The sequence below is a fragment of the Podarcis erhardii genome, assembly GCF_964252035.2.
Source record: "Podarcis erhardii genome assembly, chromosome: 2".
Taxonomy (NCBI): domain Eukaryota; kingdom Metazoa; phylum Chordata; class Lepidosauria; order Squamata; family Lacertidae; genus Podarcis; species Podarcis erhardii.
The window spans coordinates 116,391,722-116,407,220 of NC_138498.1; the positions used below are offsets into that span (position 1 = coordinate 116,391,722).

General features: G+C 46.2%; 1 protein-coding gene across 3 annotated transcripts; it reads left to right on the top strand.

Annotated features, from left to right (window-relative positions):
• Positions 1-5,559: 5,559 nt before the first annotated feature.
• Positions 5,560-15,275, top strand: LOC309336735 (uncharacterized protein). 3 transcript variants are annotated; one of them, XM_081852986.1, is made up of 4 exons: positions 5,572-5,765; positions 8,147-8,524; positions 12,084-12,270; positions 14,133-15,275. In XM_081852986.1, exons 1-4 carry the CDS (start codon positions 5,604-5,606, stop codon positions 15,266-15,268), a joined length of 1,863 nt encoding a protein of 620 aa, XP_081709112.1. In that variant the 5' UTR covers positions 5,572-5,603; the 3' UTR covers positions 15,269-15,275. The 3 variants fall into 3 exon arrangements, with proteins under 3 accessions (XP_081709113.1, XP_081709112.1, XP_081709111.1); XM_081852985.1 differs by having other exon boundaries at positions 5,575-5,765; positions 8,144-8,524; XM_081852987.1 differs by lacking the exon at positions 8,147-8,524 and having other exon boundaries at positions 5,560-5,765.
• The last annotated feature ends 224 nt before the right edge of the window (positions 15,276-15,499 follow it).

Sequence of the window (15,499 nt, forward strand, 5' to 3'; positions counted from 1 at the left end):
CACTGGTTTTACCAATGTACCTCTCTGGTTGTGTGACTTCCAAGGAATGAGTGCTTCTGCATTACCTTGGTTAGCAACTCTCTGTTGTGCCTTTGTCTCTGACTCAGACACAGCTTCAATTTGTCCTTGGTCGTTTACAACAGCAACACATGTAATAGCTAGGTTGGCAAACTCCTTTGAATACCTCTTGGGTGGCACACCCTTCGTTGCTCTCTCAGACCTACGTAAGAGGTGCTGCTCTTCTCTGCTTTCTGGTTCAGCCTCTGAACTCTCTTGAGAACCAGTACTAAGCTTAATCAGTGGTTCATCCTCCTCTTCTGAGGGTCTAGTCATTATGTGAGATTTCCTCTCAATGACTGTGACAACTGAGCTGTCTGAGCTATCGCTGTCATCATCAGTACTACTGAACTCAATAAGATCAAACTCATCATCATCATCATCACCTGTGGGAAATGTGTGAACAATCACTCTCTCCTGTTCAGGGGTACTCTCTATAAATTTTGTGAGAATCACCTTACCAGATTCAGACAAAATTACTCTGTAGAGACCCTTTTCATAACCCACAAAAATGCCTCTGGCATTCTTAACTCCACCCGGAGCTTCTGTCCTCACATGAGACCCAAAAACCTTGAAATGGGCAACAGAAGGTTGTCTGTGGAACAGTTTCTCAAAAGGAGAACATCCCAACTCTTTTGAAAACTTTCTCAACCACGTATAACAAAATGACATTAGCGACTCAGCCCAGTACTCATGTGGCAGATGTGAACTAAGCAATTGCGCTTCCATTCCCTTTTGCAATTCTTTGTTCACCCTAACACAGACACATCTGTTCCAAGCTTCTTCGGAACTAGCAATTTTGTGTCTTATCCCTTTCTTCTTCAGGAACCTCTGGAAATCCTGTAAAAGAAAAATTGGCTTCTCATCTGTGCACAGACAATCTATGTCAGCATCATGCATATTTTTAACTTTGCCACAAAACTCTTTAAACCTTTCTAAGGCGTCTTTTGGTCTCTCCAAAAGATAAATCCAGACAAAACCTGTGAAAGAATCAACACATATCAGGTAATACTTTGCATTGCCTCTAGATGGTGCTAAAGGACCAAACACATCAGCATACACCCGCTGAAATGCCTTGTCGACCCTCGAGGTGACCTGCTTGGTGTTCTTGGCTACACCTGCAAAAGAGATAATGTTAGAATCACAAGAATTACATTTCATGTAATCACTTTGATCAAAAGTCAACAAATACAGTCCATCTTTCTCTTTGGCAGAAAGATACAACTCTCCATCTTTGTAGATCTCGCAGTGTTGATCATCATAGGACAGTTTTAGTCCCTTCTTGGCAATCTGTGATACGCTGAGCAGATTGTACTTCAACTCTGGAACCAAATAAACATTGTTTATAGTCAAGTTCAGACTTTCAAGATACACAGTCCCAATTCCGGTGGCTTCTAGCTCTTGACCGTTGGCTTGTTGCACCGCGAAGCTTTGCTTCTTAAACGACGAAAATAGTCCTCGGTGTCGACACATATGCTGCGTACACCCAGTGTCTAGGACAAAGAAATTCCCTGCTTCTGGTGTGGCTTTTAGCAACATCAAAGCCTTTGCAGTCTTTGCCTTTGGCTTGGTGTGACCTTTGTCTGACGCATCAGACTTTGTGGAGTTCGCCTTGGCTCCTCTGTGCTGACGTGGCTTCTTGCAGTACCGCTGAAGATGCCCAGTCTGTCCACAATTGTGACATCAGACAACGTTCAAAGCTACAGCGTCTCCTCCAGTAGCTTCAGCAGTGGGGGTGTTAGAACTCCGTTCTTGTCTCCCCTGTCCTTGACCTCCAGGGCAGCTAGTCTGTCCTGTTCGTTCAGAACCAAGGCAAAGACCCTGTCCGACGTTAGATCTTGCGCTGGGAGGGACCCCAGCTGACTGGCAACTGTTTTGTAAGTCCGATTCAGACTGTTGATCACCATGAAGCAAAACACTTCCTCCTGCAGACGGAAATTGCGTTCAACCATCTGCTGACGCAGAAATTTCATTTCCGTCAGGTGCGCTTGAACATCTCCATCAAGCCTCAGGTTGGTCAGCTTCTCAAAATACAGCAACGCTGAAGAACCTGCATCTCTCTGATATGTCCTTCTCAGCGTGTCCCAAACATCTTTCGCGTGCTGTAAATCTTGTACAGTGGTGCCTCGCAAGACGAAAATAATCCGTTCCGCGATTCTCTTCGTCTAGTGGTTTTTTCGTCTTGCGAAGCAAGCCCATTGACAGCTTAGCGGATTAGCGCTACAGCTGTCAAGCGTCTTGCGAGGCGTTCGTCTTGCGGGGCACCACTGTATATGAATAAGCTGAGAGTCTGACACGCACAGAATTATAGCAGTTCTGGCCTTCACATCCTGTGACTCCCAAGCACGCGTTGGTGCAGCAGGGATGGGGTTCTCAATCACCCCAAACAGTCTCTGATTCTGCAGCAAGGCCTTCATCTTAATAGACCAAGATGCATAATTGTCACTGGTCAGGAGGGGTGGAGAAGGCAGACCTCCCTTCTTTGCATCCATTTTGAGTCCTTGCATTGACTCTCAAACACAAGCCTCTAAAATCCAATAGCTGGCTTGTTTACACTCTTGTGCACCTGGCAGCTATAACACTGGCCGCTTGGAAAGTCCCCTTCTAAGTGTTCATAAGGGCCTAGTCAAAACATAGGCTGTTTTTGCCTCTCTGAGGCATAGCCTGACTTCCAGCCCTCTCGTGAAACTGGCCTGCGTTGCTAAGCAACAGCATTCCTTTCCTTGGACAGGAAAAACCACAAGAATGTTTGGAATGCAGAGCTCTTCTCTCTCGGAGCTGTTATTCGTAAACGTTGCTCCCTTGAAGCAGAGAATGAATCAATCTGCATTCACACTTCTAAGCCCGAAAATCTCATACCTGGGCTCCGTAGCTTGACTTTCAGCTTCCTCTGGTCAGCTTCTGGCTGCAGAGAATCAGCTTTCTCACCTCAGGCTTCCATGGAGCGATGAATACAGTAGCTCTGCCACTTCTTGATGCAGACTCCCATGGATCGAAGAAAACCAGCAACCGGCATCTGCTACCACTGTTGGAATTCTAGCTCGGTCAGAGGTATGTGCCTATCTGTCCAGGCACCGGCTGAATTCCTTAGACCTCCCTCTGGCAACTCCCGGCAGGAAAAACACACGAGGTCCGTTCCGGCGATTTTCCTCAGGCTGTGAGAAAAACACACCAACTGCTTCTCCTCCTTCTCCTCCTCCCTGCATATCCCCAGGGAGGGGAATCAGACTCAGACAGAAATGTAACTACATGCTTTTATTCCTGTCTTTAGCAGCCATACAGTAAAAGATGTCTGCTCTCTTCAACAAACAGAGAGAAACTCCTAACTCCACCCATGTACATCCTGTACAGGTCATATGACACACACTGAGCTCATATCCTGTGCTCAATAAGGAGAATGGACTGCCCCTTTGTTTCCATGGCAACAGTCACAAACATCCTGTCTGGCTTTGCAGCCACAAGCAGCTGTCTGAGCTGCTAGAGCCTTTGCTTGCTGCAGCATTGCTGCTTTAGAATAACACGTTCCCCCTTGAATTCTCTTATAGTTTGTTATGAAATATTTTTCTTTCACATCAGCCATATTGTCTCTGTTTCTGCACAGGTTTCTGCTTATTAACATTTAGTGGCTGCCGGGACCACATAACACCAGTCCTGAGAGATCTGCATTGGCTCCCAGTACGTTTCTGAGCACACTTCAAAGTGTTGGTGCTGACATTTAAAGCCTTAAACGGCCTTGGTCCTGTATACCTGAAGGAGCATCTCCACCCCCATCGTTCAGCCCGGATACTGAGATCCAGAGCCGAGGGCCTTCTGGTGGTTCCCTCATTGCGAGAAGTGAGGTTACAGGGAACCAGACAGGGGGCCTTCTCTGTAGTGGCGCCCACCCTGTGAAACACCCTCCCTTCAGATGTGAAGGAAATAAGCAGCAATCCTATGTTTAAAAGACATCTGAAGGCAGCCCTGTTTAGGGAAGTTTTTAATATTTAATGCTGTACTGTTTTTAACACTTGATTGGAAGCTGCCCAGAGTGGCTGGGGAAACTCAGCCAGATGGGCGGGGTATAAATAAATTATTATTATTATTATTATTATTATTATTATTATTATTATCATTATCATTATTATTATTATTATTATTAATAATATTATATAATGATCTTCCTCTGCTTCACTTCAGATAATTCAGTGGGGCCTCTTCTCAGTTCATTCTCTTCTGGATCAGTGCCTTAATCCTTTGTAGATTCTGTATATCACAGAATAACCATTGAGATGTCCCCAGATGTTGTTGTCCAGTTCCCATCAGCTTCAGCCAGCAGGGCAGACAGTCAAGGATGATAGAAACTCTAATCTGGACCTCAACACCTGGACTCTGCTGCCCTATATCCTTCCCATTGAAAGAAATGTGAAAATTAATTTTGGACGCTATAGATTTATCCTGGCCTGGAGCATGCAATGGCTTTTGTTTTGCAGCTGTGTGATTTGTGCTCATATTGTATTGTGGTGGCTATTGGCTATAAACAATAAAATTTATAGATACGGTAGATTGAACTGCAAAAATAAGTAATAAAATAATAAAATGATTTTATTTTTTTGGTTCTCACTCCAAAATGGTGTGTGTGTTTTTGGTTATATTGGGGGTGGGGTGGGAGAAGTATGAAGGCCAAAACCGTTCCCCTCCTCTGCTAAATGGATGCAGGAGACCAGAGGCAGCGAATGAAAAAGCAGGGAAAGAGAAACCCTCCAAGTGCCACTATTTCCCAGGGATGTCCCTGATTTAGAGAAGCTGTCCTGGTTTCTGATTTGATCCCAGAATATTCCGCTTTTCCTTAGGGTCTCCCTATTTTCATTGAAGAAATGCTGGAGGGAATGGAGTTATCCAACCCCCGGGCCCTCTGAGAAGGCAATCCTGTATAGGGACGTTTGAAAATGTTTAATGTTTTATTATGTTTTTTATATATGTTGGAAACTTCCCAGAGTGGCTGGGTCAACATAATAAGATGTGCGGTATATAAATAGGAAAATTATATTTATGGAATGGGATGTTCCTATTTTCATCAGAGAAATGTTGGAGGGTTTGGAAAGGTCGGTTGCTGGAGCTAAGTGATTGCATGATCCCAACCAGCAGAGCTGGGAACTGGACTGTCTCCTCCAGCTACACATTCGGGCTGCAGGCACAGCTGTCAACCTTCCGTTTTTTGCGGGAAATTCCCTTATTCCAATGCCATTTCCAGGTGCTATTCCGGACTGTTAGATATCCAGTAGACTGTCCCCGGGACAGGTGAGGCTGCTGATCCCTTATTTTCAAATCTGAAAATTGACAGCTATGGCTGCAGGGTGGCATCGTCCCAGCTTTCTGAAAATATTTTTCTGATAAGGAAACCGTTGACTGCACATCAGATCACAAGGAGACTTATTTGTGCAACATTCTGGATATCCGAGAAGATGCCAGGTAGATTCCAATGATAGGATAAATTTTGAGGGACAGCGCAAGGGGGCGCATCCAGCCTGGCAGCCCCCCAGGGCCCACCCCACAGCCAGCGAGCTCCGATGCCCAGAGAGGCAGGAAAGGGGGCCAGCCAGGGGGACTCGAGAGCGGCTGCACTTTCCTGTCCCCGCCGAGGAGAGCGGAGGAGCAGCGGCCCCGTGGCCTGGCGAGTTTCCCCGGAGAGGAGCCGGATTCCGCTGCAGGGACGGAGCGAGGAGTCCGAGGTGCAGGAGGGGGAGAGCAGGTGGGCCTGGCAGGATCAGGCCCCGAGTGGAGTCAGAGGCTGCAGGGCGCCCCCCCCAAGCGGGCAGGAAGGGGAAGGGGCGCAGCGGAGGGGCAGGGCATCTGCAGGAGGGCACAGGGGCCAACATCTCTGGCTCAGGCTGGCCCGGACCCTGCCGGAGCCCCTGGGGAGCTGCTCCCTTCAGTCCTGAGCTCAAGGGGCAGAATGAGGGCTCCAAGGCAGCTGCTGCTTCCCGGTGGACGATGCATATAGTCGCTCACGGATCAGCGGCGTAGCTGGGGCTTTTGCCGCCCCTCTCCCTGTCCCTCCGCAGGGAGCCCCGTCCTCTTCCACGGTCCTCCCCACGGCGGAGAGGGAAGGGGAGGCGGGGGGGGCGGGGAATGGAAGAGCAGTGCAACAGGGAGGTGCCCCTCTCACTCTGCAGCCCCCTGACACCCTTTGCAGGCCACTACTCCTGCCCCCCTTCCTCTGCCAGTGCCATTGATGAACCTATCGCCCTCCTTCATGAATTGGTCGCCTTCTAAAGCACTCTTAGCCGCCACCACCATCACTGCATCTTGTGGCAATGATGTGCATCAGATTCATTTAGCAAGGAAATGACTTCTTTTGTCTTCCCCAAATCAAGGTACACTGTGCCTACACATGGAGGCTCTGTTGATCTGTCACAGCTAATAAAACAGCTAATATATCTATTTCCCGGAGAACGCATCTGATCTTTTCCCAAGCTGTCAAAGCTAGTGACCTCTTGTGTCTGCGTGTAAATAAGTGAGACTTATTTATTCATTAATTGTTTTATTTCCACCTTCCTCAGTAAGGCAGCAGAGTTGAAGGCTGAGGGTTGAAGTGGGTGACAGTTTAGAGAAAGCAGAGGAAAGGAGGATTCTTAAGAAGTGTGGCATATGGAAATGAATTAATGATAATAAAAACGTTGAAGACAGTATTGTTAAAGACTGAGGAAGGCGAAATTGAAATTAGCTATTCATTTTCAGATTATTACTCATTTCATTTCTATACTGCTTCATATTTTTAAGGGAAAAAATCTCAAAGCAATTAAAGGGAAATCTCATTGCAGTTTGTGTCCATAGGATATTGAGAACATTGTAGATCCAGGAGTTCTCTCCTCCTGATAGTCTTTAGATTTGATTGTTCTTTCTGATAGAGCAGGAGGAACATTTATGGGCTTAAAGCTGCATTGATTCTGGAGGCCACATTCCAGTGAGCTTTGTGGCCAATGTATGCACATGCATGCGCACACTGAAAAGAGATGCAGACCATAAAGTCACATGCACACATGCCAGAGGTGCTGCACACACTCACAGACATGCCATCTAGCATACATAAAAGTCTTGCAAACACAATCAGTATGTTTAGACCTTCCAACCCCAGTCCTGGGGTGGAGGAGAAATAAGAGCACAAGAGGACCCTTCTGAATTAGCAGTGAGATCTGTGGAAAAAACACCCTTCAGATTGTTCTTTAGAAATCCTCTTTAAAGAGCAGCCAGAGGGATCATTTATTTTCCTTTTGCCCCATTTCAGCACTGTGCTGCTTTGTGGTGAAATTGGAGTTTAAAAGATCTCTCTAAGGGCCCCTTAGGCATCTTTCTCTCCAGGACAGACAGAGATCTTCATCCTATGATCAGATCAGGAGATGGAAACGGCAGGGACTAGCAGGACACACCCTGAGGCTTGGCAAGCCATATGCAGCCAATGGACTGCAAGTTAGAGTGTCTTCAGTCAAGAGAGCTTATGACCATCAAATATAAAATATTTTGGAGTGGGTTGTTTGATTTTGTTGTTCAATATTCCTTTTGTCAGTTTCTTGGGCTGTGCAGATCCCATACATTTAAAGCATGTGGCTTCGCCCAGAGAACCACGGGACCTGTAGTTTATTGCTAGAGTTCTCAACACCCCTAACAAACTGCAGCTGGCAGGATTTCTTGGGTGAAGCCATGTGCTTTAAGTGTTAGGTGGGTCTGTCACAGCCTTATTCATATACAAAGATCTGTTGCTGCCTTTCCAACATGCTAGAAGTTGCAGCCAGGATCAGCATTCCCTGTCCACTGAACATGCTCAGTCCTCTCTCTGGGTTGTTTTTGGATTTCCCTCCCACTGCCTTGGTTCCCCCCCCCCAAAAAAAATATTATTTGTACTTCCATAAACCGTTTCCCCCAGTCTTTGGATAACTTCCCCTCGTCCTTGGGTGGAGTTGTTTGGGTGACATAAAGATTGTCATTCACATCCTGAACATTAGAAATAGAAAGAGTAATAATATATTTCAAAAACTGGCAAATGGTTAAAAAATGTGCTTTTGTTTTTATTCTTGGGTTTTATTTTACTTTGTGTTTATTTCTTTTCTAGCAGGGTGGCATAAAAATGGAAGAGCAGGGACCCAGGAGACCCATTCAAAGGGAGAGACTGGAGTGCAAAGGAAAGAAACCTCCTACCGGCCAAGTAGGGACCATCAGGGATCTTCTGCCTCGGGCAGATTTATGTCAGATTAAGCAGGAGCCAGAGGAGGGGCAGCCGCAGCAGCACTGGGAGGCCCAGAAGCAGGATTTCCTGAAGACGATGCAGCCCCCTCGTTCAAAGTGGGAAATCCCACAGGCTCCCAGTTCTCCCCACTCCGGGGATGGTGTCCTCTCCTTCAGGGGAGCTGCGGATGCCAGTCGGTGGCCCAGTGGGAGAGCAGGGGGGACAGACCAGACCCTGCTCCCAGACACTGAGGGGCTTCTGGGAAAGGTAAGTGCCCTCCTCTCACCTGGGTTTCCAGCACCTGGAGGTCACAGGTCCACTGCCTCTCGACATGGAGGTTCTGTTTACCTTTGGTGGTGAATATTCCTCCTCCCTGCTCTTTCTCTCTAATCCATTTTAAAAAGGCTTGCTAGACCAAACTTTCTTACACATGGGAGGTTTGCGATCATATCTCCTGATGTTGTTACTTTAATAAAGCAACCACAGGGGACTCGGAATTTCATCAGAGCAGAAGCTACGTCAGAAGAGGGGTCCTTCCACCAACCTCCATTTTCCTCCTCTAAATTTCCTCCATTTCCAAAATGCTCTTTTTGCTCCCCACTGGGGTAGAAATCTTGGCACGTCTTGCAGCCTCAGCACTGCCATGTGCAGTTCAAATAGAGTAACACTGGCCTACCTTGCAAGGTTGCTGCAAGATTTATTAAGATAATGGCCAGGTTCAGATGACTAAATCACAGCCTGAAAAGCTGGGTTAAAAATAGGAACAGTTTTTAATGCATTGCTGCAGCAAAGTTATGCTAAAGCCTAAGTTGACCCAAGTTTAAAACTAAAAATTCTAGCCGCCACCGCAGTCTCCTGGCCCCCACAGCCAGAATGCATCACTCCAGGAAGGACCCCCACCCAACCTTTAGTGAGAGAGGGCAAAAGAAAAGGACTCTAAATGGGTAGTTGCACAAATTTACCAGCCGTGGTCCTGCACTGGCAGCAAGGCTAACAAACAGGGGAGCTGGGAACGTGCTCTTCCCATCTCTCCCTGCATCTGCCTCCTGACCTAATTGTCCCAGCTTACTTCATGATTTGGCCAGCCCTGAGGGTGAACTGTGATGAAACCAGGCAGTCTCTTATGAGCCATAACTAACAAACTTTTCATTTTGCCCAAACCAGGAAACTACAGCTGCCAGCTTTGGAATAAGCTGGGATATTAAGCTAACTTCAAACTGTGCTTGGTCAAAACAGGAAACTCTGGTTGATCAGTGGCTTCGTGGTTTGACTGATCCCACTGATAGCAGTAAAAATAGGAAGCCCTGTTGCGTTCGAAGGGGTTGTTTGGACAGAGTCTCTGATCAGCATGCCTAGCAGGACAGGCTTAAAAAGGTAAAGGGACCCCTGACCATTAGGTCCAGTCGTCACCAACTCTGGGGTTGCAGCGCTTATCTTGCTTTATTGGCCGAGGGAGCCGGCGTACACCTTCCGGGACATGTGGCCAGCATGACTAAACCACTTCTTGCGAACCAGAGCAGCGCACAGAAATGCCGTTTACCTTCCTGCCAAAGCGGTACCTATTTATCTACTTGCACTTTGACGTGCTATTGTACTGCTAGGTTGGCAGGAGCAGGGACCGAGGAACGGGAGCTCACCCCATCGCAGGGATGCAAACCGCCGATTATTATTACTTGCATCCTGCCTACCTGACTGGGTTGCCTCAGCCCATCTGGGTAGCTTCCAACAAAATAAAAACCATCAAAAATTTCCTTGTAAAAGGCTGCCTTCGGAAGTCTTCCATTTTGTAGAAATGGCCTTCGGTTTTAAAGAATTGCCCTCTTTAAGGAATCACGTGGTGTAAACATGCAAATTGTCCTCTAGATCCAAACACACACATAGTAGGAGCAAGCAGTGCTCCAAAGTACTTATCTTGCGAACTTGCCATTTATGTTGTTTACTCCTGACCAAAGCTCCTGTTTCCAAAAAGGACAGGAGGGGGAGCAGAGGAGGAAACGGATGGGTTTGAAGGCTCTTTCCACCATCCGCCTCTCTCCCCTGAGGCACAAGAGCAAAGGGTGTTTGCAGGGCAGGAGGGCAGAGGAGGAGGCAGCGAGGGCAGAGGGAGCAGTGGGCGGATCCACCGCCTCTCCCAGGGGCTTCAGATGCAAGCAAGGGGCTTCCTTCTTCTCCATGCAAGGGCCACCCATGTATTCAGAGCAGTCCTTGGCAGATTAACTCTTAAATTCCAATGGATCTCCTCTCAGGCCACCAATGTGCATACCGTGCCAGCCTTAGGAAGGGAGGTGGGACAAGCAGGTGAAAGGAATTGGCAAAGGTGTTTGAAAATGGGTGGGGGCTCTTGGGAAGGGGGTGCCCGCTTGTGAATGAACTTTATTACGGTCACAGGCCTGGATTAAAAAAGCATATGGATAAAATAGCAGTTAGGATTTTTTTAACCAATAATGGTTAGAACAAATTAGGACATGGAAACAGGCATAGGATAAAACATCTAAATAAAATACAAGATTAAACACGGATAATGGATGGATAAAAAAACCCTGATAATTAAAACAGATAAGAACTAAAAACAAACAAAGACACACAGTTAAAACAACTGTAAGAGCATAAGAACTAAAAGACTCGCAGTTAAAACAACTATAAGAGACTGCAGAGTAGAAGCCTCTTAAATAGAGGACACTCACAACATTAGAAACTGCTGTGCAAATATAAAACAATGTTCAACGCTAAATTTAGAAACAATGTACAACAATAAACTGTCCCAGGGAGTTGTCTCAGAGTCACCCATGGAACCGTGTTTGGGGCTTTTCATGTCAGACTATTTTGAGTTGGGCGATGGTCTGCGCCTACAGAAATGTACACAGAATCTGGCGACCATCCAGGTCATCTTTTGATCTTTGCCTAACAGCAAAAGGTCAAATTTTTGCTTTTGCGGGAGATCGGCTAGCCTCTCCAGTAGGGGATCCATGCTCTTACTACGTGCCTCTTCATAAAAGGGACATTTAAAGAACAAGTGTTCTGGGCTTCCTATCTCTCCCAATGGACAGGTGCAAAGTCTCTGAGCATACGGGACCCTTCTAAAGGCTTCATCCAGGACCAGCGAGGGAAGAGCCGAGCCTCTGGCGAGTGTAAAGGCCCTTCTCGCATCTCTAGATACGAGAAAGAAGAGATATGCTGCCAGTGCGGCTATATCTCTCTCGATTTCTCCAATTCTATAGTTGGGGCACCTTGCACAGTCCTGCTGTCTCTCGGTGTCTAATATTCTTTGCCTGAACGTAGCTTTTGCCTGGCCCAAGCCCAGACTTAGAAGGGCTTGAAGGGCAAAACCCAGTTTCCGGAGGGTGTTCAGGACTGCAGTCTGCCATCCCGACTGGAATTGGTCACAGAGGATCAATGGGGCTATCCCTCGGGTGAGCAGGTTCAATGTCAGCCATTTGTAAATTGATGTTAGGCAGATGCTAGCCTCCACTCTCATCATCCCCGTTTCCAATCTAACCCATGCGTTTGAGACACATCTGGGGACTTGGAGGAGAGCTCTAAGAAGTCTAGATTGAACTCTCTCAAGGGGGGAGAAAGCAGAGGAAGGTGGAGCCAAAAAGGAACCATAGAGCAGTTGTGCCAAAGTTTTGGCCTTGTATAATTTTAGAGCTGCGGGAATGAAGAAACCCCCTTGTGCTCTGAAGAATTTAAGGATACAATTAGCGGTTTTTTCCGCTAGGGGGTGCCCAATTGGGGCTTCTCCAGGGGCAGCAGAACGTCTTGGGCAGGAGAATCCCTGCAGGGGCTCTCAGACTCCCTTGGCTTCTTCTTCTTCCCTCCCTCCCAGGAAGCTGCAACTTGCTCTGGATTCTGCACTCCTCAGGAAGCTGAACCTGCAAACCTAGCTGAGACTGAACCTGCAACCCTGGCCAGGATGGAAGGAGGAAGATGGACGGTTGACCTGGTCAGGCTGTCTCCCGCATCCCTCCCCACAATCTCTGAGCATTCCCTCCCAGGACCCTTGGAGAAATCTGGTGAGTTCCAGGGGAGAGGAGATGGGGACAGGGATAGATGGTGGAGGGAGAAAGAGGAAAAGATGGAAAGGAGACAAATGGAAGTTCCTGGCAGGAAGAAGGAAGGGGTGAGGCCTTCTCCAAAGCAGCTCTTTGTTACTTGAATCCTTTTCCTAAAGTAGTGGGGGCAGATTTTTTTTCCTCCAGGCTTTGAAATCTTAGGTGTTATTTCAATGGCAAGAATAATTGATGATAATGATGTTGCACACCAATCCTGAAAAATCGGTGAAGGGGAATGAAATGCTTCACATAATTATTTATAATTAATGTATTTAAATTGTTTCTATTACTCTTATTTTTTATAGACAGGGTCAGAATGATACATCCCACCAGCACCAAAACACAATAAATGCATGCACCTTCCCAGTCTGATGGGGTTCAGGGACAAAGGACCAGTTATCATGATACACGATTCCTGTGGCTGGAGGCTCTGCACTTAGGATTGGGCATATAAAGTCAAAGAGCGGATGGTATTATAAGCAAATTGTGTAAACTTGCCAATCTTACAGACTGGGGTTGTTTGTGAGAGTGAGTGAGTGGGATAATAATTTTAGCGCCCCTTGGTTCTCCCGCACAGACGTGAGACAACTCCAGTAGTAATTATCTCAGGTTTATTGCTCAAACTCACAAATCACTGTGGAGCTCAGTCTTTGGCCTGTTCATCCCAGCTTGCAGTTGCCGAGTCCTCCAGCAAAGAAGCCCCCACTTTCGCTTTCTTTTCCCCTCTTCTCGCAGATTCTCTCGAGCCTATGATTTTTTGGACAGGCTATTTCTGGGGTCTCTGTGTGAGAGCTCAGTCTGTGCCCTCCCGGCACCCCCTCTTCCTGCTTCTTTGTTCTTTGCTCCTGCTGCAGCTTGGCTGCTCCTCCCCTGCTTCACATTCCAACTGAATCCCATCTCTTGCGTTCTCAGGCTCTGTCAGCAGAGCCACAAGAGGCTTGAGATTCACGGAGCTGACACCCTGTAATTTTGTCCGTCCCTAAGCTTCCATGGAGATACTGTGGTACAACCTTGGTGCAAATTTCAAAATAAGTACACAAAGCCCACAAAGAGACTCAGAGGTTTATAGTGGCACCAGCTTTCCTGGTCAAGAGTCCACTTTGTCAGACTGCAGCCCACAAAAGCTTAGGCCATAATAAATTTATCTGCCTTTAAGGGCTGCAAAAGATGAATAAACAGAAGCATAGTTCATCTATGGAATCTATCCTACAGTAGACAGTGATGGCCAGCAACTTGGATAGCTTGAAAAAAAGGATAAGACTGACATCCCTGCTCTGCCCTCGTGGTCTAGGCAATAATGTTTCTTGATACTAGTTTCTGGAAAGCACACGAAGGCAGAGAAGACTCTTGTGCTCCAATCCTGCTTGCCGGTTTCCCACAGGCATGTGGTTGGACTCTGTGAGAAGAGGATGCTGGACTAGGTGGGCCTTTGCCTGATCCAGCAGGCTCTTCTTAGGTTCCAATATATTGCAATATTTTTACAGTTACATGTAGCACTTAAGTTTTATTTATTTCACAATGGAGACACTGTTACTCGAGCCTGAGATCATTTCTTCACTTCAGAAAGAAAAAATAGATGTGTCTAATAAGCCAATTCCACCATAGATCTGTATTATAAAACGATGGTGCTTTATTAAGTTTGAATGGAGTGATCATGTGTTGCTCTTGCCACTATCTCATCAGCTTTCGTAAAATTTGGAACCTAGAGAGGATAGTGGAGAATGAAGGTGTTAAAACGAGAGAAGGTGCAGATTGGAATTGACATCTGTTCAGTTCCCTTTTTGTCTTTCATGAAAGTCTAACAGGATTCTCTTTCCTCCCAGACTCCCAAACAGGTGAGGAAGATGAAAGTCAGAATTCTATGGAGCCACCTGTGAATTTATGGGGGAAAACAAAGAAATTGAGGATACAACAAAAAAGTCACAAAGGAGACAAACTATTTGAATGTACGGCATGTAGAAAGAGCTTCAGTCGAAGTGGAGGCCTTAGAATACACCAACGAATTCACACAGGGGAGAAACCATTTGAATGTTTTGAGTGTGGAAAGAGCTTCAGTGAAAGTGTAGCACTTAGAAGACACCAACAAACTCACACAGGGGAGAAACCATTTGAATGTTTTGAGTGTGGAAAGAGCTTCAGTGTTAGTGGATCACTTAGACTACACCAACGAACTCACACAGGGGAGAAACCATTTAGATGTATTGAATGTGGAAAGAGTTTTAGCATAAGCGGAGCACTTAGAATGCACCAACGAACTCATACAGGGGAGAAACCATTTAAATGTGTTGAATGTGGAAAGAGCTTCAGTCGAAATGATACACTTAGAAGACACCAACAAACTCATACAGGGGAGAAACCATTTGAATGTTTTGAGTGTGGAAAGAGCTTCAGTGAAAGTGGAAAACTTAGAATACACCAAAGAACTCACACAGGGGAGAAACCATTTGAATGTTTTGAGTGTGGAAAGAGCTTCAGTGAAAGTGGAAAACTTAGAATACACCAACGAACTCACACAGGGGAGAAACCATTTGAATGTTTTGAGTGTGGAAAGAGCTTCAGTGAAAGTGGATCACTTAGAATACACCAACGAACTCACACAGGAGAGAAACCATTTAGATGTATTGAATGTGGAAAGAGTTTTAGCATAAGCGGAGCACTTAGAATGCACCAACGAACTCATACAGGGGAGAAACCATTTAAATGTGTTGAATGTGGAAAGAGCTTCAATCGAAATGATACACTTAGAATGCACCAACGAACTCACACAGGGGAGAAACCATTTGAATGTATTGAATGTGGAAAGAGCTTCAGTACAAGTGGAACCCTTAGAATACACCAACGAACTCATACAGGGGAGAAACCATTAAAATGTATTGAATGTGGAAAGAGCTACAGGCACTATGGAGCATTTAGAAGACATCAACAAACTCACACAGGGGAAAAATCACAGATACTTTAATAAACCGTATAGGGGCAGTGTGAGGGCGCAATCAGTGTTATGGAGCTGCACTGAAAATCATTGCTTTGTGACTGTAAGAGGCCCTTCTCAAAAAAACAAGCATCAAGAGAATTTAAGCTATAGAATTTAAAACAAACAGATAATTACAAAAAAAGAAAGCAGTCTGGTGCCACATTGCATAGGAGTTACTTTAACACACTGTACCTGCGGCTTCCTTTGAAAAGAGCTCAG

What these genes read in the sequence shown, in the direction of transcription:
- LOC309336735 (XM_081852985.1), top strand. Translation starts at nt 5,604, where the DNA reads ATGCCCAGAGAGGCAGGAAAGGGGGCCAGCCAGGGGGACTCGAGAGCG. An exon ending in CTGAGGGGCTTCTGGGAAAG is followed by an intron (nt 8,525 to 12,083) that starts GTAAGTGCCCTC and finishes CCTCCCTCCCAG; the next exon opens with GAAGCTGCAACTTGCTCTGG. An exon ending in AGGACCCTTGGAGAAATCTG is followed by an intron (nt 12,271 to 14,132) that starts GTGAGTTCCAGG and finishes CTTTCCTCCCAG; the next exon opens with ACTCCCAAACAGGTGAGGAA.